Below are 24603 nucleotides of genomic sequence, written 5' to 3'. Positions count from 1 at the left end.
AAGGTCACAGTGATCTATCACAAACATCACACCTCCTTTCCTTCCCAAAAAAAAAAAAAAAACATAACAAGAGAACAAAATGTTGAACACATAACATAACAAGGCAAGCGAGATCAGTTCAGCAAGTAGTATCTCCAACTCAGTTCTGTGATTTCCGCAGCACTTCATGAGCCCTTTGTCTCTGTTCCCTGACCTCCAATGTGTCCCGTAAGATTTCAGCACTTTGCCAGCGAGGCGTTTGACGTCTTTGACGGGTAGACTTACGCAGAGGTACAGCACCGGGAGGGATAGAGTCAGTCAAAGGTTCTGGAGATGTCAGTGGGCGTCCCACAGACAAATCAGTCTCTGTAACTCCAGGCACATGTCCGGGCTCCTCAGGAATATGGTCACCAACCGGTTCAGGGTTTGGTTGTAAACTTGTGGGATCATGCCAGACACCATGCCATATGTCACCAGCAGAGTTCAGAGTAGACTCTGGTGGGTGGTTAGAAAGAAGGGTCGGTTTTGTCACTAGTGGCCGGCAAATGCGTTTCCTCAATTGTGAAAGGTGTCGCCGAACACAAATGCCTTCCTCCAGGCGGACAAGGTACATTCTTCTGCCAAGAGTTCCATCAATAACGCCAGGAAGCCAAGGAGGCAAAGCTCTGTAATTCTGAGACCATACAAGATCACCGGCACGGAATCCCAGACGGCCCGGCGGAGGAGGTGTTGGTGACTGTTCCTGCGGACGAACTAAATCAAGTTTGGTGCGGAGATGCCTGCCAAACATAAGAAAAGCCGGTGACAGCCCAATAGTAGCGTGTTTCGTGTTACGGTACATGATCAAGAATTCCAGCAGCTTCTCTTCTGACAGTCCTACCTGGTCTATAGTGGACAGTAAGTGCTTCTTAAATGTCTGCACAAATCGTTCTGCCAGCCCATTTGAAGCTGGATGATAAGGAGCTGTTTTGTAGTGTTGGACGCCCAAGCCACTAAGGAATGATTGAAACTCATGCGATGTAAATTGAGTTCCATTGTCGGAGACTATGGCTGTTGGCAAGCCATATTGAGCAAAGAGCTTCCTTAAGACTAGAATGGTAGCAGCTGAGGTAATAGAAGGCATTTGAAAAACCTCCGGCCATTTTGAATGCGCATCTACCACGATTAAATACATTTTACCCTGGATGGGGCCAGCAAAATCAAGATGGAGTCTGGACCACGGTTCTGTTGGCCATGGCCAAGGTTGCAGGGTTCCTCTCTTTTGGGGTCGCTGGGCTTGACAGCACCCAGGACATTGAGCAACATAATCTTCAATTGCTGTATCCATTTGTGGCCACCAAACATAGCTCCGGGCTCGCTGCTTCATGCGCACCACACCAGGATGGCCTTCATGCAGTATCCTTAGCATGGTTGATTGCAAGTACTGGGGTACAATCACTCTATTGCCCCATTGTAGGCAACCAGCATTAGTCACAAGCTCACATTTTCTGGCAAAGTACGGACGAAATTCACCTGAAACTGTCTCTGGCCATCCAGTCTGAACATAAGAGAATATCTGAGACAGGAAAGGATCTGTGGCTGTATGTCTGGCAATCAGGGAGGTGGACATGCAAGATTGTGGCCTGTGTACTTCCACTACACGTACCTCTCTTAGTGGGTGGTCATCTCTTAGTGGCAATCTGGAAAATGCATCTGCATTGCCATGGGTATCATGGGAGCGGTATCTGATAGAATAAGCATAAGCTCCTAAAAATAAAGCGTACCTTTGTAAGCAAGATGCGGTTGTTGTAGAAATTCCTTTCTGAGGGTTCAGTATTGACAACAGAGGTTTGTGGTCAGTGATAAGTGTGAACTCCCGACCATAGATGTACGCGTGAATTTTTTTTGTGGCCCATACAATGGCCAAAGCTTCCTTGTCAATCTGGGAGTAGTTTTGTTCTGCTGAGGTTAAAGACCTGGAGGCAAAAGAAATGGGGCGCTCCGTGCCATCCGGCATGACATGGGAAAGCACGGCACCCAGTCCATAAGGCGAGGCATCACAAGCCAGGATGACGGGTTTCTTTAAATCATAGTGGACCAGAACTCGAGAAGACAGAATGAGTTCTTTAGAAAGCCGAAAAGCTTCTTCACATTTGTCTGTCCATATCCATTTAGCTCTTGCATCCAGTAAGCGATGTAATGGGTAGAGCTGGTGTGCTAGGTTCGGCAAGAAACGGTGGTAGTAATTTAGGAGGCCAAGGTAGGACCTGAGCTGGGTGACATTCCGGGGGGTAGGGGCATGGGTAAGGGCTTTAACCTTTTCTTCAGTAGTGTGTAACCCATGTCGGTCCACCGTGTGGGCACAAAACTCCAGTTGAGACTTGAGAAATTCGCATTTTGACAGATTGACACGTAAACCATACTTTTGGAGTCTCCCTAGCACAGCTTCAACATTCTTTCTGTGTTCTTCATCAGTGGGACCAGTGATGAGCATGTCATCCAGTAGACATTGGGTGAAAGGTATTCCTGCCAGTACCTCATCCATGATCCGCTGCCAGATGGCTGGAGCTGGGGCTATGCCAAAAACCATGCGGTTATACTGGAATAATCCTTTATGAGTGTTAATGGTCAACAGATGGCGTGAATCTGGGTGTACTTGCAGTTGCAGGTAAGCTTGCTTTAAGTCTATTTTTGTAAACTTTTGCCCCCCAGCCAGTGAGCCAAATAAATCTTCAAGTCGAGGCAATGGGTATTGATCCACAAGAAGTTGGTTGTTCAGAGCTACCCTGAAATCACCACAAATCCTAATGTCTCCATTCTTTTTCTTGACAGGCACAATTGGTGATGCCCATTCACTTCTATCCACTTTCGTTATGATCTTTTCAGCCAATAGGTGGTCCAGCTCTGCTTCCACTTTTTTTCGCAAGGCAAAAGGTACTGATCTTGCCTTACAAAAACGAGGTGTAGCACCAGGCTTCAAGAGGAGGTGGGCCATCTTTCCTTTTACGGTGCCCAAAGAGTCCTCAAAAACCTCTTTAAAACGTGACTTCAGGGATTCCACCCAATGGTCTACTTTAGAAAGCAATGTACATTGGGCAATGGTAAAAGGAGGCATGCCCAGCGCTTTGATCCAGTCCCTTCCATACAGCGGAGGACCTCCATTCCTTACAACATAAAGGCGTAGACTTTGACTGCGGTTGCCTAATGTAACAAGGGGTTTTACATAACCCAAGGGCTGTAGTAGTTCCTTGCTGTAGGTTTGTAGTGTGAGCTTTGTAGGTTTTAGCGGCAGGGACAGACCCGATGCCTTTAAATCAGTCCATGAAATGACAGACACAGCTGCCCCTGTATCAACATCCATGGAGACAGGACAGCCATTGAGTGTGACATCCACTTTAATCGCCGGAGTACTCCCAGCTACTCGAAACAGTCCAACATGCTGGACACATGTCTCCTCATCAGAGCTAAAACCGTTATTGTCCATATCCACACGGAATGTCTGTTTACGTCTATCTTTTGTGGTAGTGTTCGGGGAGCGAGAGCTGCGGCAAACGCGCCCAATATGACCAGTCTTTCCACAGCGAAAACAAACGACATCCTTGAACTTGCAAGCAGGCGCACTGTGAGCAGTGTTACCACAACGGTAGCAAGTCGGGGTCCCAGAGACAGAAGAATTAGGGTGGCGAGGTTTAAGCTGAGTGGCAGGGGACGGGCGTCTCGAGCGTTGAGTGATAGCAGTGTGGAATATTTCCTCACCCTGGCTTGCAGGAGTTGTAGGTGGTGCCTTCAGTAGGGTGGCGTCCCGTGTTGCCAACTCCATGACCGTAGCAAGGTCAGTGGCTTTCGTCAGAGTCAAGTCGGGTTCTGTGAGTAAACGTTTCTGTATGGCTGGGTCGCAGAGTCCCATGACGAACATGTCACGGAGAGCCGTCTGTAGGTAGTCTCCAAACTGACAAGTGGCAGCTAGTTTACGTAAAGCAATGATATATGTCTTTATATCCTCCCCGGCCTGCTGCCTTCTACTGTAGAATTTAAACCGCTCTGCGATTTCTAACGGCTTCGGGTTGTAGTGTGTATGTAGCGTCTGAATTAACTCAGGCAGGGACTTAGAGGCTGGCTTGTCTGGAGAAACAAGGTCTCTGAGGGTTCCATATGCAGCTTGACCCAATGCAGTGAGAAAAACTGCACTTCTCTTTTCAACAGTCACATTATTTGCTTCCATATACTGTTCCAGCCTCTCCACCCAGGAGATCCATGACTCAGCTGCAGGATCAAATGATTGAATAAACCCTATGAAGGCCATGTGTGCTAAAATCCCATCCTCGTCGCCACTGTTATGTCCCCTGGACACTCTGTGTCTCTCAGGTGCTGCTGGTAATGCTGCCAGTATCTGCTCAGCAAGTTACACACACAGGCCGATGTACTACTTAACCAGAGCAAGGTTTATTACTCAGAACATTATGGCATTCTTACATGGAGGAGTCTTATTCCAAACAGCTTCTGTCCTTATCAGATGTAATCCCTTCTCAGCCTCATGTGTCTGCTTCCGGTTCCCCTCACACACTGTCTGACTTCCTGGTACAGCTCCTCCTCCCCCATCATGCATCAGGAGAAAGAGGGTAAAGGTCACAGTGATCTATCACAAACATCACAGGCTCCATTTACACGTCCGTATAATGGGTCCGCATCCGTTCTGCAAATTGCTCTTCGCATCCGCATTTCCGGAGCGCGCCCCGATATTCCGGTCCACGGCTCCGGAAAAGAATAGAACATGTCCTATTCTTGTCCGCAATTGTGGACAAGAATAGGCAGTTCTATGGGGGTGCCAGCCGGGTGTATTGTGGATACAGACGTCTGAATGGACCCTTAATGTGCAGTCTAGCCTACCCTCCTCAGGGAGAGGTTGTGTGTCGGCCAGCAGCAGGGCCGCTGATAGGCCAGTACAGCTGGCCCAGTTGTACCGGGCCCGGCTGGCAGGGGGGCCCGGGCTGCCGACTCCCGAGCCATTTTAATTTTTTTGCTGTCAGTGGGCTGGCTCCAGTAACAGCAGGCAGTGTGGGGGCGGCGCTCACTCACTGACGTCACACGCCTGCTCCTCCCACTAGGCGGCGCAGGCGCGTGACGTCAGTGAGTGAGCGCTGCCGCCCGCACTTGTTACTGGAGGCTGGAGGGTGGAGGGAGGAGGCAGGAGCTGAATGTAAGGTAGTATTTTAGTAAAGAGATGAGCGCTGTGCCTGTGCTAAAATTAAAGTTACTGTCTGCAGCCTGCACGGCTGCACCGATTTATTAATGTATACTACTGTGAGTGGCGGGGGGGGATCTATATGGATGACGTCATGACGGCACTGTTATAGGGAGGGCGGGGGATCCGTGGATGGCACTGTTATGGGGGGGGGGGTCTGTCATGTGGATGACACTTATGGGGGGGGCCGGGGGGTCTGTGGATGACACTTATGGGGGGGATCTGTGGATGGCACCATTATGGAGGGGGATCTGTGGATGACACTGTTATGGGGGGGGATCTGTGGATGACACTGTTATGGGGGGATCTGTGGATGACACTGTTATGGGGGGATCTGTGGATGACTGTTATGGGGGGGATCTGTGGATGGCACTGTTATGGAGGGTATCTGTGGATGGCACTGTTATGGAGGGTATCTGTGAATGGCACTGTTATGGAGGGGTATCTGTGGATGACACATAGCATAAGATGCTATATACGGTATGTGTCATCCACAGATCCCCCTCTATAACAGTGCCATCCACAGATCCCCCCATAACAGTGCCATCCACAGATCCCCTCCATAACAGTGCCATCCACAGATCCTCTCCATAACAGTGCCATCCACAGATCCCCTCCATAACAGTGCCATCCACAGATCCCCTCCATAACAGTGCCATCCACAGATCCCCTCCATAACAGTGCCATCCACAGATCCCCTCCATAACAGTGCCATCCACAGATCCCCTCCATAACAGTGCCATCCACAGATCCCCTCCATAACAGTGCCATCCACAGATCCCCTCCATAAAAGTGCCATTCACAGATCCCCTCCATAACAGTGCCATTCACAGATCCCCTCCATAACAGCGCCATTCACAGACGACCCCCCAGCGCCATAAATATCACTTGTAGACAAATCTGCATGTTGTTTCAAGGCGGCGTCTGGGGAGGGGCCAAGGGCGGGGCCAGGGGTGTGGCTGAAGGAGGGATCAGGGGGTGGAGCTGAAGGGGGCCCCGTCATGTATGCTGTACGGGGCCCCATGATTTCTATCAGCGGCCCTGGCCAGCAGAGCTCTGCCTGCTCTGCTGTGCCCAGAGGCCCTGCCTCTGAAGTCTTCATGGTTGCTTATCCCCTCTTGGGCTTGCATTGCCTTCATCCAAGCTGAAGCTAGAGCTTGAGGTACTCAAAGCCAGGAAGAAGTTCTTAGGATTAAAGTAAGAAACAGACTACAGCCAACTAAACTATGTTCCAGCGGAAGAGGAGAAGTTCCTATTTACTCCAGCTAGCATTGCAGAGCTGATATTGTTGCAGAGAAGTGTTTGCCTGCCATTTAAGCCAATACCTGCTGATGACCAAGATAAAGTTTGGAAACTGTTTGGATTACCGTTTTATGCCAACTAAAGCTGTGTTCAACATTACTACAAGTCTGGGCTCAATTATTCCTTCATCATCCAAGTTCAACTACCCTTTTTGCACTGCTTCGGACCACTTCACGTCTGGGATCCAAGGATATCCAGGTAGGAGCACCGTGACACTTGTATACAACATCTACAGATACATTTTAGGCCATCCTACACCACTCTAGCAATCCTACCCAACACTACCATCTACAAGGGGACTCCATGTCCTCGTTGCTTAACTGCAACTGGTGTCACAATTACTTGCTCTATAAGAGGGACATATTTTGTAGAAATACCCCAGAAATAGCCCAGATGCCCTGATAGTGGGCCCGTTGCATATCGCCATCCTGAGGATGGCGATATAGTTGGATATAGAGAGATGAACGCTTCCAAAACGGAAGCACTCATTTGCCATGGACCTGCCGCCGCCTCCACTTGTCTCTGGGTCGCGTCTCCTGAGGCATTTGCCTCATCACGCATAATAGGTAATGCGCCCCATACAATTGAGGCCCTTTGGGTTCCCCTGGCTTAGGGGCTTGGTTGACCACTGCAATCCCTATAGTTATGCGACTACCTGTTTTTCTTGCTGTGTAACAACATTCAAAGCTGCATTTGGGGAAAAAAATCATCACGTTGTATTGCTGGTATTTGGTAGTAAGGAGAAGTCATGAAAGTGTGAATTGTTGTCGACTTGCAACTATCCTTTTTTTCCACATGGTGTCAACCTTGATGATTGTGATTACTAAAAATATATTAACCCTTTCAACCCTTTCAGCCCCTGAGGGTTTTTCGTTTTCACATTTTCATTTTCACTCCCTTTTTTTATTTTACCACTTACATAGCTATAAGAGGGCTTATTTTTTTTGTGGCACAAGTTGCACTTTCTAATTCCACCATTTAATATTGCATAGGATGTAGAGGGGAGCTGGAAAAAAATTCCAAATGGAGTGAAATTGGAAAAAAAACAGTTTTATGGGTTTTGTTTTTACAGTGTTCCTTATACGGTAAAACTGACTTTTATTCTCCAGGTCAGTACAATTACGACGATACCACATATACCACGTATAGTTTTTCTTGCATTTTAATACTGAAAAAAAAACATTTTAAAAAGTTTTTTTCTTTTCAACGGCATATTGTGACCCCTATAACCTTCTGTAGGTATGTGTACAGAGCTGTGTGAGGGCTCATTTTTTGCAGGGTGATCTGTACTTTTCATTGATACCATTCTGTGGTGTGTAAGACTTTTTAATCACTTTTTATTTAAAATTTTTCTCGCAGGTGAAGTGACCAAAAAATGGTGAATTGGCCATTTTGACTTTTTTTATTTTATTTCGCCTTTTGCCATATGGGAAACATATTTTTATATTTCAATAGTACAGGCATTTTTGCACATGGCGATATACATGATGTGTATTTTTTTATTGTTTACAATTTTTTTATTTATATTTTGAGAAAATGGGGGTGATTTGAATTTTTATATAAAAAAAAAAATGTTTTACACTATTTTATAGTCATCAGATTGCGTCTCTTATACACTCTAATGCATTAGCATTGGAGTGTATAAGACAATGTATTCCTATGAAACCCTGCCCATACATTTGAATGCTGCAGCAAATTAAATTTTAAACAAAGCGACTTTAGGTCTATGATCCGAAGCGCGCTTCGCTCAACCATAGTCATCAGTATTAAAGTATGAGAACACCAGCCTTTGATACTTACATGTGCTATAAACTTAGGATAGGGCTGGGTTGTCAGGAGACTCCCAAGACTTACTAAAGTCACCCTTGGAATACATACTGCAGAATTTTACAGTGAAAATATTCATTTATATGTGTTCCTGTCTTGAAGGTTATTATCCCATGATTAAAACGGTTGTGTCACTTCAGCAAATAGCATTTATTATGTAGAGAAAGTTAATACAAAACACTTCCTAATGTATTGTGATTCTCCATATTGCCTCCTCTGCTGGCTTGATTCATTTTGATCACATTATACATTGCTCATTTCCATGGTTACGACCACCCTGTAATCCAGTATCGGTGGCCGTGCTCGCACAATATAGAAAAAAGCACCAACCTAGGTGCGCTCCCACAGTCACGGCCACCAGATAGGCTGGCACTTTTTCCTATAATGTGCAAGCACGACCACAACTGTTGGATTGCAGGGTGGTCGTAACAATGGAAACGAGCAGTGTATAAAACAATGGAAAAATGGATCCCGCCAGCAAAGGAAACAATATGGAAAATCACAATACATTAGTAAGTGCCTTCTCTACATGATAAATGCCACTTACTGAAGTGACACAACTAGAGATGAGCGAATTTCATATCATCGGTAAAAGAAGAATTGCGTTATGGATTCTGTCACCACGGACCATAACGCAATTCTAAGACGGAATGCATAACGGAATGCCTTTAGAGGCATTCCGGTATTCATTCCGTCATAATAGAAGTCTATGGGCTGCATAACGGATCTGTCCCGTTTCCGTTTTGGATCCGTTTTGCAGCCCATAGACTTCTATTATGACGGAATGAATACCGGAATGCCTCTAAAGGCATTCAGTTATGCATGCCGTCAGAATTGCGTTATGGTCCGTGGTAACAGAATGCATAACGCAATTTACCTTTTACCAGTAAATGAACCGTGAATGAATTTCAAAATATGAAATTCGCTCATCTCTAGACACAACCACTTTATTGTAAAAAATTAAATATCAGACATCATACAGTACACGACAATCTCTTTCTAACAAAGCTAGAACCAGTTCTCACATGGATCCAGTACCTCACATGGATCCAGAAATCTCCCAATTCATTGCTCTGCTAGATTTATATCAAGCTGACAGCTCAATGGGAGTGGCTTTTCTGCTGCAGCTCAGGGGGCGTGTCCATGCTCTCCCTATAACAGCTCAGGGGGCGTGTCCAGGTTCTCCCTATCACAGCTCAGGAGGCAGTTGAAGGTTCGAACTGAGCATGTGCGTCCATGTCAGTGAGTCGGGCAAAGAAATAAGATAAAGAACAAAGAGCAGGTGGCGCTAAACATACATTTTATTGAACAAAAATACAAAAAAATATATAATTACATGCAACTACAAAAGTATTCAGATGCTAATAGTGGTTTGAAAACTGTAGAATATCTTTGGTGGGACAACCCCTTTAACATCTAGGTTTTACAGAACAGCAAAAAATGCACGAAAATAACAGACATTCTCTGCCAATCCAGGGCAGACAACTTGTTGGTCTTTGCCTCCGTGGCTTTTACATGAGGCCTTTAGGCTATATAACATGGAATTCAGTATTGAGAAGCATAAAGGATTATCACAAAGTATAAATGCAACAAATTTTGCTAAAAAAAAATAACTCAACATCTACATTTGCTGATAATATGTATTTGAACATTATCATTTCTCACACAATAAATTCAAAATCAAGATTTTCAGTAGCAGCTCACTAAAAGTAGAAACCTGCTGTTGTCACTAGAAGTCCAGGAGGTCCTCAGGTCAGGAGAAAAATAAATCATTCTGAAAAGACCATGCATGCCATCATCGGGCTATTTATACCCAACAAACACCGCCGACCCCCATAGCAATGCAGCACTCAACCCTTTCTGAGGCAAAGATAAGGACATGTCACACACTTGGATCCTACGGGGGCAGATTTACTAATCCTGTCTGAATTTTAGACGGCATATTCTCAGTGCAGAAAGTCTATAATTTATCACAGTAAAGCCTCATTCACACGCCCGTGCTCAAATCCGTGAGCAGGTGGTCAGCGATGCATCCGTGAAGGATCCGTGTTGTGTCCGTTTTTTGCTGTCCATGTTGCATCCGTGTTTCACTGACACTGAACAGCTGAAAAATAATTTTCAAAGCATCTCTTCTTAATGATCCGTGAAACACGGATCCAACACAGATTACATCCGTGTTGCATCCATGAGTTTCACGGACCCTTAGACCATAATGGACGTGATGGATCCATGAATACAGACAAAATAGAGCATGCATCTGTGCTAAAAACACTGACCCACGGACAAAAGATCTGTGTGTGTAAACGGCCATCTGACCAGAAAACCCGTCAGATAGTCTGTTGGTGTAATACAGCCCTGACGTTTTGCCATCTATTGGTTGTCTTAAGTTGGCCATACATTTGAGACAATGATCAGTCTCATTGCGGCAGAGCAGATTATTCGTCCATGGGATCGTTCCTATGAATGATCCCACCAGCGACATGCCAGAGTAAACTGGCCGACCAAAAAACGGACTCCCTGGTCATTGAGCACAATGGCAAATAAACGGGCAAATTCGGCAGATCATGCCAAAAACATACCATTTCTGTCAACAGGTGAAATTTCCTAGCGTGGCCAATTAGATTCCCAACAGACAAGAGTTGGTCGTTGGCGATTGTGAATCATTGTGTCAGCCAAAATGGTCGAAATCGGGCGAAAATGTTTTTCTCGTGTATCGCCAGCTTTACTTAGCAGGAATTTTTTTTACAATTTTAGGCTACATGCACACGACCGTGGTGTGTTTTGCGGTCCGCGCGCGTTTGCAATTTGCTGAACGGCACGAACAGCCTTTAATGTAACTGCCTATTCTTGTCCGCGGACAAGAATAGGACATGTTATATATTTTTTGCGGGGCCACGGAGCAGAGCAACGGATGCGGACAGCACACGGAGGGCTGTCCGCATCTTTTGCGGCCCCAGTAAAGTGAATGGGTCCGCATCCGAGCCGCCAAAACTGCGGCTCGGATGCGGACCAAAACAACGGCTGTGTGCATGAGGCCGTAAGCAATGCCCCCTTATTAAGGGCTCATGCACACAAATGTATTTTCTTTCCGTGTCCATTCCGTTTTATTTTGCGGACAGTATGCGGAACCATTCATTTCGGAGGTTACTCCATGTGTATTACGTTTCCGTATGTCCATTCTGCAAAAAAATAGAACATGTCCGCATTACAGACAAGGATAGGGCCGTTTTATTAGGGGCCAGCTGTTCCGTAAAATACGGAATGCACACGGACGTCATTCGTACTTTATGCGGATCCGTTTTTTGCGGACCGCAAGATACATATGGTCCTGTGCATGAGCCCCAAGCCCCATCCCTTTGTCTAGTGTCTAAAACACAATATGGGATAATAAATGAGGTATAAAAATGTAGCTTAGTATATCTACCCCATTGTCTTCTGTTCTGCTTGATGGGTGTTTATTGTGTGTATTACACTTTGTTTTTGCATTATCATAGAAAAAAATGGATGATTAATGCACAGATTTGTACAAATAAAATAAGTGTCCACCATTCCAAAATAACCGCCTCCACCGCTGGGGGCCTCAATCTACAGAGCAATTATGCATGAATTGGTCGGCAGAATATTGGACCCGATTAGGCTATTGGGACGCATTATTGATGGACCAGTGCCCGGCAGCCTCACAGAGGAGTATTATACGTTACGTCTTTAGGATGAGGGGGCTCTTTAAGGCCACGTACTCGTATTATTACCAGTCCTTTCATGTCACTTGCTTCTTGTTTATGGGTATTTAAAGCATTGACCTGTTAATTACAAATGTGTCCTTCCAATCAGGTTAAATGTCCCTCTAGGGGTGTTTTAACTCATTAACATTTTTAAGTTGTTGTTATGTAACCATAAAAAAAAAAAATCCAAACAGGGGGCGAAGCGACCTAACCTGTGAAATCCTGGGAAATCCTGAAAAACTGGAAACATGTTTTTGTGACAGCAAGAGGCTAATTTCCAAGCTAAATTCTGAAGACGTCATCAATGTTCAAGAGGTATTCCGGTTGTAGCACGTTCTCTCCTATCTACAGGATAGGGGGTCCCTATTAGATCAGTGTGGGACCCCCAGAAATATAGGAGCGGCGGTGTGTACTCGGCTATCTCCAGAACTCCGATAGAGATGAATGGAGTGGCACTGAGCATGTTCGACCTGCCACCCTGTTCTTTTTGGGATCTCTGCAGGGTATGGGGTCTATGGCTGCAGTAAACAATTATTTTAGAAATCGAGTATTCTATCAATTATTTTTCACGATTAATAGAGTAATTTAATCAGAAAAAATGAATCAATAGACTGTTTTCCTTTATAAAAACTCATCAGACCCCCTGCCATCAGTCCCCAACACCCTTTGTTCCCCCCTGTGTGATCAGCCCAAGTGCATCAGTTCCCCCCAGTGCCTTCAGCTCTTCCCCATCAGCCACTCCCCAGTGCCACCAGCTGCCACCCCAGTGCCACCAGCTGCTCCCTAGTGCCACCAGCTGCCAATCCAGTGCCATCAGCTGCCACCCCAGTGCCACCAGCTGCCACCCCAGTGCCATCAGCTGTCCCTCAGTGCCATCAGCTGCCACCAAGTGCCATCAGGCTCCCTCCAGTGCCATTAGCTTGCCCCCCAGTGCCATTAGCTTGCCCCCCCCCCAGTGCCATCAGCTTGCCCCCCAATGCCACCAGCTTGCCTCCCAGTGCCACCAGCTTGCCCCCCAGTGCCCCCAGCTGCCACCCTAGTGCCACCAGCTGCCACCCCAGAGCCATCATCTCCCCCCCAGTGCCATCAGCTTGCCCCTCCAGTGCCACCAAATGCCCCCAATGCCACCAGCTTGCCCCCAGTGCCACCAGCTTGTCCCCCCAGTGCCACCAACTGCCCCCCAGTGCAACCAGATTGCCCCCCAGTGCCACCATCTGTCTAGCCATGTCCCCAACGACAGTACTTACCTTTCCTGTAGGGGCACCGCTCCACAGCTCCTCCATCTTCTCTGCGCGCTTCACTGTTGTCCTGACGTCTAGATGGTTGTGAGGACCCAGATTTCAGAACACGCACAGTGTGACCTGAAGTCTGGAGCCGGGCTGCTACAGTGTGGGCCAAATTCTATATCCACCCTCCCATCACTACAGAACATACAGGGTAATACAGCGGCCCATACCTCTTACATCCCAGTGGTAGAACTCCCGTAGATCTAATAGTAATCCTGTATCCTGTCGATACGGAAAAACTTGCTACAGCTGGAATCCCACTTTAATGTTGGACATTGTATAGAGAATATTTTACCCCTGTACCTTATGTATGTAAATGTATTCTGTCGTGTGGCAAGGGACAGGGATCACAAAGTAAGGCCTCTTTCACACGACCGTTTTTTTTTTTTGCCGTTTACGGGCCGTTTTTTGCGCTCCGTATAAAAAACGGAATGTACGTTGTATGCATTCCGTTTCCGTATTTCCGTTTTTCCGTTCCGTTGAAAGATAGAACATGTCCTATTATTGCCCGCAAATCACTTTCCGTGGCTCCATTCAAGTCAATGGGTCCGCAAAAAAAAAAAACAGCACACATACAGAAATGCATCCGTATGTCTTCCGTATCCGTTCCGTTTTTACGGAACAATCTATTGAAAATGTTATCCCCAGCCCAATTTTTTCTTTTTAATTACTGTATACTGTATATGCCATACGGAAAAACGGAACGGAAAAACGGAATGGAAACGGAACAACTGATCCGTTTAAAACAGACCGCAAAACACTGAAAAAGCCATACGGTCGTGTGAAAGAGACCTAAATCTACCAACTGGTGGGACAGGAGTCTGGGATCCTGATGCCCGCTTCTGGCTCCATTGATGCCTCACCGGCTCTGCAGGTCCCGGGACTCCCTGCGTCAACATGGGTCAAGTGACCACTGCAGCCAATGACAGGGTGACTGCAGTGTGTGACGCAGTAACGTGCCACATGGGTGACATGTCACTGTAGTGGTCAACGGTGGCTGCAATGGTCACTTGACCCACATGAAGCTGGATGTTGATCTGCAGAGCTGGCAGGGATCAAGTAAAAACTATGATTACCCACCACGGGTCCGGCCACGCTGGGAGTCTGAGGAAGAAGTCACCGGGGTGAACAACCCCTTTCAGCCATATTCCTATCAAACTGAAAGCCATAGTCTGCAGATAGTGTTAATTGTTTTTTTTTCAATACAGAACTGAAAATATGATTTTTTTGTTCAAAATGAGTAAAATGTAATGACCAAAAAAATTTCCCCCAAAGGTGTTCACAGCCGTTAACATTCCTTTCGGGAAGGCAGAAGAGTAAAAAAAGAAAATGCAAAAACGGAAAATCACACAGTTCTGAAGGGGTTAATTACCGTAACTATATATTACAGTATCGCTGTTGATGTGTAATACTGTTTCAAACATACATACAGTAATCGATTGCGGACCCCAATGCACGAAACGGCCGCACAATGTCCGTGTGCAAGTGGCCTTAGTCCGAGGCCTGGGGTGTCACATCAGAGTGAATGTCGCACGTGTACTGGGAAACGGGGGGGGGGGGGGGGCAGGGGGCCGATACTAAGATTTGTTATGGGGACCTATGTGTGTACGCCCCTGCTTGCTGGCTCCACGACTGTGAAGTCATTTTCCTGTTGACCAAAATCCAAAATGTGGCTTCTGTGGGAAAATAAAAGTGAGTATGGGATGAGCATAGCGGATGTGCTGTATGTACGTCAAAGCGTTTATGTTACAGCAACGAAAAATTCTAAAGTCTGCAGCTATAATGAGAATTGCTAATATCATTCACAAGCGATGAATGTAAATGTTTCTGGAGGTTTGCAGATCTGGACATATGTGATCGTGGGAACAGACATTTTTCAGGCTTCCTGTCATATGAAGAACTGAAGAACACTCCAGTTAACCCTTCAAAAACCTAAATTGTGCATTTAAAGGGTTTTTCCAGAAGGGGTTCTGAAAAATGTCTGTTCCCACGATCACATATATCCAGATCTGCAAACCTCCAGAAACATTTACATTCAGGTTTTTGAATGATATTAGCAATTCTCATTATAGCTGCAGACTTTAGAATTTTTCGTTGTTGGAACATAAATGCTTTGACGTACATACAGCACATCCGCTATGCTCATCCCATACTCACTTTTATTTTCCCACAGAAGCCACATTTTGGATTTTGGTCAACAGGAAAATGACTTCACAGGGGTTCTGACACTCAGCACGCTCCCCCCCCCCCCCCCCCCCCCCACCAATCAGCTGTTACCTGCAGCTGCAGAAACTGGCCTTTCTCAGTGAAAGGAGTTGGCCCATCTCATACATTGGGGCATGCCCCCGATGTCTGATAGGTGTGGGTCCCACCTGGGACGGACACAGGTGCAAAGAATGTGCCTGGGTCCCCCCAATCACACATACAGAAATAAACCTAGGCCACAGGTAAAGATTAATACAATGATGTGTGGCAGCAGAAGGGATCCCAATTTGTCATCTCCCCCCAACCCTACAGAGAGAGGAAGGGGTGATCAGGGGCATCAAAGATGGTGGAGACCCTTTAGATACTGTGGTGCGTATTAATGCCCCCAAGTAGTAATTTTTGCCCCTTTGTGCCAGTAGTAATATCCACATTGTGCCCCCTTCACAGTAGCTATGGACATATATGTGCCCCCTCGCAGTAGTTATGCCAGATATGTGTCCCTTCACATTAGTTATGCCTCCTTCACAGTATTTATGCCCAGATACATGCCCACCACAGTAGTTATGTCCAGATATGTGCCCCTTCACAGTAGTTATGATGCGAGATATGTGCCCCTCACAGTAATTATGCTAGATATGTGCCCCCTCACAGTAGTTATGGCCAGATATATGCCTCCTCACACAGACCTATTGAAATTAATGGGTCAGGATGCAGTCTGGATGATATTCATTTAGAATGGGCTGGATGCGCCAAAGTTATAGAGAGGCCAGCGCCACTTCATAACTTCAGCAGAACCACTGCCAGTTTAGGGGTTATTAACCTCCTGCCGTCACACTAACGCCGAAAGGCGTCAGTGCGGCGGCTCTCTCAGGTCTCAATGACGCCTATTGGCGTCATCTCGTGAGACCCGAGATTTCGCGTGCGCGCTCACAGCGATGCACAGCTTAGAAGTTAAACTACAGCCTGCCAGCGATGATCATTCGCTGGCAGGCTGTAGATGTTAAAATAATCGCATCAGAAAGGTATATTAGACGTTGTTTTGTTAACAGCGTCTAATATACCTGCTACCTGGTCCTCTGGTGGTCCCTTTTGCTTGAATTGACCACCAGAGGACACAGGCAGCTCTGTAAGTAGCACCAAGCACCACTACACTACACCCCACCCCTGTCACTTATTAACCCCTTATTAACCCCTGATCACCCCATATAGACTCCCTGATCACACCCCTGTCATTGATCACCCCCTGTAAGGCTCCATTCAGACGTCCGTATGTGTTTTGCGGATCCGCAAAACACAGACACCGGCAATGTGCTTTCCGCATTTTGCGGATCCGCACATTGCCAGAACTATATAGAAAATGCCTTTTCTTGTCCGCAATTGCGGACAAGAATAGGACATGTTCTATATTTTTGCAGAACGGAAGTGCGGACCCGGAAGTGCAGATCCGCAATTCCGGATCCAAGCGGGATAAAGTCTGTCCCCGTAGAAATGAATGGGTCCGCAAAATGCGGAACAGAATTGCGGACGTGTGAATGGGGCCTAAGGGTCCCTTATCACCGCCAGTTACTTAGCTACTTGTTAGGTAGTTAGCGCCCACCGCAGTCACTGATTAGTCGCTGATTAGCGTCATCGCTGTCGCTAATCAGCACTAGTACTATATAGTATCTGTAAGTGATCAAGACTGATCGCAATCAGATCTATATCAGTACATTAGGGTCACCTTAGGCTCTACAAAAAACGCAGTGTTCGCCCGATCAGGCCTGATCTTGTGCGCACACTTGCGTTCAGTCTACCCCACCGCAGTGGCAGAATTTTTTTTTTTTCTGATCACTGCAAAAACACTGTAAAATCGCTGCGGCGCTATAAAGATCACTTTTGAGGGGCATGGCGAGTTCATAGAAGATTTTTTTTTTTTGCCACAAGTTAGCGGAGATTTATTTATTTTTTTATTTTTTATTTTTTCTTACAAAGTCTCATATTCCACTAACTTGTGCCAAAAAATTAAATCTTACATGAACTCACCATACCCCTCACGGAATCCAAATGCGTAAAAAAATGCCCTGTGAAATCCTAAAGGTACTCATTGGAATTTGGGCCCCTTTGCGCATCTTGGCTGCAAAAAAGTGTCACACATGTGGTATCGCTGTACTCAGGAGAAGTAGGGCAATGTGTTTTGGGGTGTATTTTTACATAAACCCATGCTGGGTGAGAGAAATATCTCTGTAAATTGACAACTTTGTATAAAAAAATAGAAAAAAAAGTTGTAATTTACAGAGATATTTCTCACACACAGTATGGGTATGTGTGAAAAGACACCCCAAAACACATTGCCCTACTTCTCCTGAGTACGGCGATACCACATGTGTGACACTTATTTGCAGCCTAGGTACGCAAAGGGGCCCAAATTCCAACGAGTACCTTTTAGGAGGGCATTTTTAGACATTTGGATTCCAGACTTCTTCTCACGCTTTAGGGCCCCTAAAATGCCAGGGCAGTATAAATACCCCACAAGTGACCCCATTTTGGAAACAAGACACCCCAAGGTATTCCGTGAGGGGCATGGCGAGTTCATGTAAAATTGTATTTTTTGTCACAAGTTAGTGGAATATGAGACTTTGTAAGGGGAAAGAAAATAAAAATAAAATTTCCGCTAACTTGTCCCAAAAAAAAAAAACTTCGATGAACTCGCCATGCCCCTCACGGAATACCTTGGGGTGTCTTCTTTCCAAAATGGGGTCACTTGTGGGGTATTTATACTGCCCTGGCATTTTAGGGGCCCTAAAGCGTGAGAAGTAGTTTGGAATCCAAATGCGTAAAAATGCCCTGTGAAATCCTAAAGGTACTCATTGAAATTTGGGCCCCTTTGTGCACATAGGCTGCAAAAAAGTGTCACACATGTGGTATCGCCGTACTCAGAAGAAGTAGGGCAATGTGTTTTGGGGTGTATTTTTACATATACCCATACTGTGTGTGAGAAATATCTCTGTAAATGACAACTTTTTAAAAAAAATGTATACAAAGTTGTCAATTTACAGAGATATTTCTCTCACCCAGCATGGGTATATGTAAAAATACACCCCAAACCACATTGCCCTACTTCTTCTGAGAACGGCGATACCACATGTGTGACACTTTTTTGCAGCCTAGGAGCGTAAAGGGGCCGAAAGTCCAACGAGTACCTTTAGGTTTTACAGGGTTGCTCACAATTTAGCCCCGCCCAAAATACCAGAACAGTAAACACACCCCACAAATGACCCCATTTCGGAAAGTAGACACCCCAAGGTATTCACTGAGGGGCATAGTGAGTCCGTGGGAGATTTTTTATTTTTTTTGCCAGAAGTTAGAAGAAATGGAAACCTTATTTATTTATTTTTTTCCTCAGAAAGTGTCATTTTCCGCTAACTTGTGAAAAAAATTTTAATCATACATAAACACACCATGCCCCTCCGCGAATACTTTGGGGTGTCTTCTTTCTAAAATGGGGTCATTTGGAGGGTATTTATACTATCCTGGCATTCTAGCACCTCAAGAAACATGACAGGTGCTCAGAAAGTCAGAGATGCTTCAAAATGCGGAAATTCACATTTTTGTACCATAGTTTGTAAACGCTATAACTTTTGCGCAAACCAATAACTATACACTTATTGGATTAATTTTTTATCAAAGACATGTAGCACAATAAATTCTGACACAAACTTGTATAGAAATGTAATTATATTTGAACAATTTTACCAGAAAAAGTTAAAAATACACTTTTTTTGAGAAAATTGCGGTCTATTTTGATTAATATTAGAAAAACAAAAAATCTCAGCAGCAATCAAATACCACCAAAAGAAAGCTGTATTTGTGAGAAGAAAAGGAGGTAAAATTCATTTGGGTGCCAAGTTGCATGACCGAGCAATAAACTGTTAAAGTTGTGAAGATTTGTAAAAAAGGGCCTGGTCACTAGCGGGGTATAAACCTGTGGTCCTTAAGTGGTTAAAGGGATTCTGTCACCTGGATTTTGCCTATAGAGTTGGCAAATATTACGGCGCTCTAGCTTTGTGACGTTGGGGAGCAAGGAGGAGATTCGGAGGATGCGGGTGGTGCTGGGCTCCTTCACAGTGGGCCTGGCTGGGCTACAAAAACGTTAGTAACAGCCCCTTGAGCACCTTACTTGCCTCATTTACATATATACAGTACAGACCAAAAGTTTGGACACACCTTCTAATTCAAAGAGTTTTCTTTATTTTCATGACTATGAAAATTGTAGATTCACACTGAAGGCATCAAAACTATGAATTAACACATGTGGAATTATATACATAACAAACAAGTGTGAAACAACTGAAAATATGTCATAATTTAGGTTCTTCAAAGTAGCCACCTTTTGCTTTGATTACTGCTTTGCACACTCTTGGCATTCTCTTGATGAGCTTCAAGAGGCAGTCCCCTGAAATGGTTTTCACTTCACAGGTGTGCCCTGTCAGGTTTAATAAGTGGGATTTCTTGCCTTATAAATGGGGTTGGGACCATCAGTTGCGTTGAGGAGAAGTCAGGTGGATACACAGCTGATAGTCCTACTGAATAGACTGTTAGAATTTGTATTATGGCAAGAAAAAAGCAGCTAAGTAAAGAAAAACTAGTGGCCATCATTACTTTAAGAAATGAAGGTCAGTCAGTCAGCCGAAAAATTGGGAAAACTTTGAAAGTAAGGGCTATTTGACCATGAAGGAGAGTGATGGGGTGCTGCTCCAGATGACCTGGCCTCCACAGTCACCAGACCTGAACCCAATCGAGATGGTTTGGGGTGAGCTGGACCGCAGAGTGAAGGCAAAAGGGCCAACAAGTGCTAAACATCTCTGGGAACTCCTTCAAGACTGTTGGAAGACCATTTCAGGGGACTACCTCTTGAAGCTCATCAAGAGAATGCCAAGAGTGTGCAAAGCAGTAATCAAAGCAAAAGGTGGCTACTTTGAAGAACCTAGAATATGACATATTTTCAGTTGTTTCACACTTGTTTGTTATGTATATAATTCCACATGTGTTAATTCATAGTTTTGATGCCTTCATAGTCATGAAAATAAAGAAAACTCTTTGAATGAGAAGGTGTGTCCAAACTTTTGGTCTGTACTGTATAAAATCTGTTTTTTTTACACAATAAAAGCACTGAGAGTTATGGGGAATCTATATTGCGGATGTGCTATCGGCGATCTAGCAGCGCATGTCCGCAGCTCTATAGGCAAAATCCAGATGACAGAATCCATTTAAAGCCGATGTCTAAAATGCCGGTCTTAATAAATGACCTCTGAGTGTCTGAACAACACTTTTAACCCATTTACACGACATGGACCATATGTATTTTGTGATCTGCAAATTACAGATGACGCCCATGTGCCATCTGCATTTTTTTGCAGACCCATTAACTAGCCTGCACATTGCGGACCAGTATAGGACATGTCACATTTTCTGTCCTTTGCGGAACAAACATACGGATGCGGAAAGCAAATGACTTCTATGTGTTTTCTGCATCTGTATGTCCAATCTGCACAAGATGGAAAATGTGACACGTCCTATATTTCTCTACAAAATGCAGACCCATTTAAGTTATTGGGTCTACAAAAATATACGGATCACACATGGACCGCATCCATATCTTGCCCATCTGCGGACCGCAAAATACATTAGAATCCATTTAATGTAGCCTCACAGTATGTGAGTAAGGGACAGGCTGCAGGCCTCACACATTAAGCACCAGATGTGGGTGGGGCTACTACCAGGGGGCAGAGCTACCTAGACTGGGGCGGAGCTACTGACAGTGCTAGACGGGAGGCGCATAGACAGCTGAGCTGGAGGGCCCCCGTCTTTAATGCGGGGCAAAAGAGGCAGCTGCCCTGGGCCCAGTTGCTCCTGGGGGCCCAAGGCAGCTGCCTCTTGAGCCCCACTGGCCACTGCCCACAAATTCAATGACATCGTTTAATAGCAATCTTTAATACAGAATGCTAAGTAAAATGTCCATTGAGGATTAAAAAATAATAAAATAATTACTCAACTCATTCGCTTGATCGCGCAGCCGTTATCGTCTTCTTTCTTCTTCTTGCAGGACCTACAAAAGGACCTTCGATGACGTCATCGCGCTCACCAAGTGGTGACGTCAGCGCAGGTCCTGCTGAATGAAGATACAAGATCCTTCTATCTTCATATACGGCTGCACGATCAAGTGGATGAGGTGAGTAATTATTTTATTATTTTTTATTACCATTGATTAACTGCCTGAATAAATAGAATGCTTAAAATACCATTTTATTAAATACTACTTATTAAAAACTTGTGGCTTTCCACTAGATTTACAAATACAGGCTCAATGTGAGAGGGCAGTTTGCCCACAAATTATAAGGACACAGCAACCATTTCACTGTTATCTCTCACACATTAGTATATAGTTGTCCACTGTGGGAGATGTGTGCCAATATTGTTAATTTACAGTGTCAGTGTATATCAATACACAATGTATCACTTTCCCTTTAAAGTGGTGTCTATAAGATACAATGGGATGTTGTCCCAGGATCACTCATTCATATGCAAGCGCTATTGTTTTATGTGCCAAATCTGGCCACAGTCTGAATACCACAGTCTGATATTGTCCACCCCTCTCATCTTTCCTTCTAAATCCTGGTATGTCTTCACTGAAGCTTACTGCTGCACCCAGCTTTTCCAGAGTCTGATATTGCCCACACCTCTCACCTTTCCTTCTAAATCCTGGTATGTCTTCACTGAAGCTTTAATGTCTCTTTCCCTGCTGGATTTATTGAGTATTTGTTTACATCGACTATTTCACCCCTGTATCTGGTCCTCCTTGATTAGGCCAAATGTAGCCACCTCCCCTCTTGGTCACACCTGATTGAATACTGAGTGGTATAAATGTAAGTTCCTAGGTCTTCCAGACCTTGGTCTTTTCAAATGCAACATCTCTCAAGTGCAACTCTTAAGTGCACATACTGAATTATACCAGAATTGGACGACACACACAGATACCTCCTGCCCTCTCTTATTCTAACCTATTAACACTTTCTCTGCTTCTCCTTATTGCTGGTGCTATCTCTCCAAATCCAGGCCCCCCTCAGCAAATCCCTACTATCACCTCTATGTCCCAGTACAAATCCCCTTCTACAAATTTCTGCAATCCTTTAAACCTAATAACCATTCCTCTGACCCCTGCTCCCTTGGTTCCTCTTGCAGGAGCATTATGGAATGCACGCTCTGGCTGAGACAAACTGTCCTACATTCATGAACCTTTCATCTCTCAAAAACTTTTTCTGGGTCTCACAGAAACATGGCTGACACCTCCTCCCCTGCTGCACTCTCATATAGTGGATTTCAATTCACTCACACCCCCCGCCCCGGCTGCAAACATGGTGGAGGAGTTGGTCTTCTCCTATCAGACACCTGCTCCTACAGCCCAACTCCACTGCCACCCTCCATTATGCTCACCTCATTTGAAGTACACTCTGTTTGCATCTACTCTCCCTCCAACCTTCAAGTAGCCGTCATTTACAGCCCCCCAGGCCCAGCCACCATCTTTCTTGACCACTTTAACACCTGGCTACTACACTTTCTTTATGCCGACATCCCCACTATCATCATGGGTGACTTCAACATCCCTATTGACACCTGCCACTCGGCCGCCTCTAAACTCCTATCACTCTATTTCTCCTTCGGCCTATCACAGTGGTCTTCAGCTCCCAACCACAGAGATGGTCACACTCTGGATCTTATCTTTACCTGCCTCTGCTCCCTATCTAACTTTTCTAATTCGCCTCTCCCCCTATCCGACCACAACCTACTCACCTTCTCTTCATTGGTCTCTTCTGCTGCTCCCCCGGTCCACATTAGCACACCCCCGCAGGAACCTTAAACATCTTGACTTTTGCTTGCTTTCTGACTCTCTTCTCCCACTCTCTACCATCTGTTCCCTCCAAGACCCAGAAGCTGCCACCACCCTATATAACACCACAATAAGTACAGCTCTGGACACTGTTGCCCCCCTCACATATAACAAAACCCAAAAAATTAACAGACAGCCCTGGCACACCAACCTGACCAAAAAACTCAGACAAGCTTCCAGGGCTGCTGAGCGGCAATGGAAGAAATCCCATTATACAGATCAATTTACCGCATACAAGCAATCCCTCCTCATATTCAAATCCTCACTCGCTGATGCAAAACAGGCCTACTTCTCATCTCTCATATCTTCCTTGGCCCACAGCCCTAAACAACTTTTTAACACTTTTAACTCCCGTCTCTGTCCCCCAGCGCCCCCACCCTCTCCTCTCATCTCACCTGAGGACTTTGCCAAATACTTCAAACTAGGGATGTCCCGATACCGATACCAGTATCGGTATCGGGACCGTTACCGGGCATTTGCACGAGTACATGTACTCGTGCAAATGTCCCCGATACCACTGCCGATACCTGTGCACCGCTTCTATGTGTCTGTGTCAGTCCGCGGCCTGCCCCTGCACCTCGCACAGCTAACAGCTTCAGAGGCAGCAGCAGGCAGTGTGTAATAGGAGCCGACAGTGGAAGCTAGCTCCGCCCCGCCCCGCCCTCCAACCAATCAGAGACTCACAGCACAGGGAGCGTAGTGCAGAGACTCAGAGAATCGTCTGACAGTTTATTAGTTAAAAGAATCCAATGAGTCACAGACCGTCACAGAGTCCCTGCCAGGCCTCCTGCTCTGCGGCTCCCTGTAAGTCCGTCCGGGGGAAGGGGGGGCATTATTAGCATAGCATGTAGTGGAGCTGTGTGTGTACAGGGTGCATGTAGCAGAGCAGGAAGCCTGGCAGGGACTCGGTGACACAGTCTCTGACTCATTAGATTCTTTTAACTAATAAACTCTCAGACGATTCTCTGAGTCCCTGCAATAACTATACATTGTAATTACATCAGTCTGCTCCACTGCATTCACTGCAGCAGAGCTGTGTTTGCCAGGAGAGAGTCCCTCCAAAGGTGATAGTGTCTGTCTTCTATGGCCCTGGTCCTTCCCTTCCTGCCTGCAAGCTGCACATTGATCTCTAAAAGC

The 24603-nt window shown here is 45.5% G+C and overlaps 1 protein-coding gene across 1 annotated transcript; it reads right to left on the bottom strand.

Annotated features, from left to right (window-relative positions):
- Window positions 1-1449: 1449 nt before the first annotated feature.
- LOC121002592 (uncharacterized protein K02A2.6-like) lies at window positions 1450-4261 on the bottom strand. Its single transcript, XM_040434038.1, has 2 exons — window positions 1743-4261; window positions 1450-1516 (listed from the first exon to the last, which is right to left on the bottom strand). Exons 1-2 carry the CDS (start codon window positions 4259-4261, stop codon window positions 1450-1452), a joined length of 2586 nt encoding a protein of 861 aa, XP_040289972.1.
- Between the last annotated feature and the right edge of the window lie 20342 nt (window positions 4262-24603).

The sequence above is a fragment of the Bufo bufo genome, chromosome 5, assembly GCF_905171765.1.
Source record: "Bufo bufo chromosome 5, aBufBuf1.1, whole genome shotgun sequence".
NCBI classification, from domain to species: domain Eukaryota; kingdom Metazoa; phylum Chordata; class Amphibia; order Anura; family Bufonidae; genus Bufo; species Bufo bufo.
The sequence above is the reverse complement of the archived record's forward strand: the minus strand, read 5'-3'. Positions and strand labels throughout refer to the sequence as shown.

Bases quoted from the DNA above. Each gene is read 5' to 3' on its own strand.
- LOC121002592 (XM_040434038.1), bottom strand. From the start codon at position 4,261: ATGGCCTTCATAGGGTTTATTCAATCATTTGATCCTGCAGCTGAGTCA. The intron at 1,517-1,742 runs GTACGCTTTATT...TCTTATGTTCAG, and splicing joins ACCGCATCTTGCTTACAAAG to ACTGGATGGCCAGAGACAGT.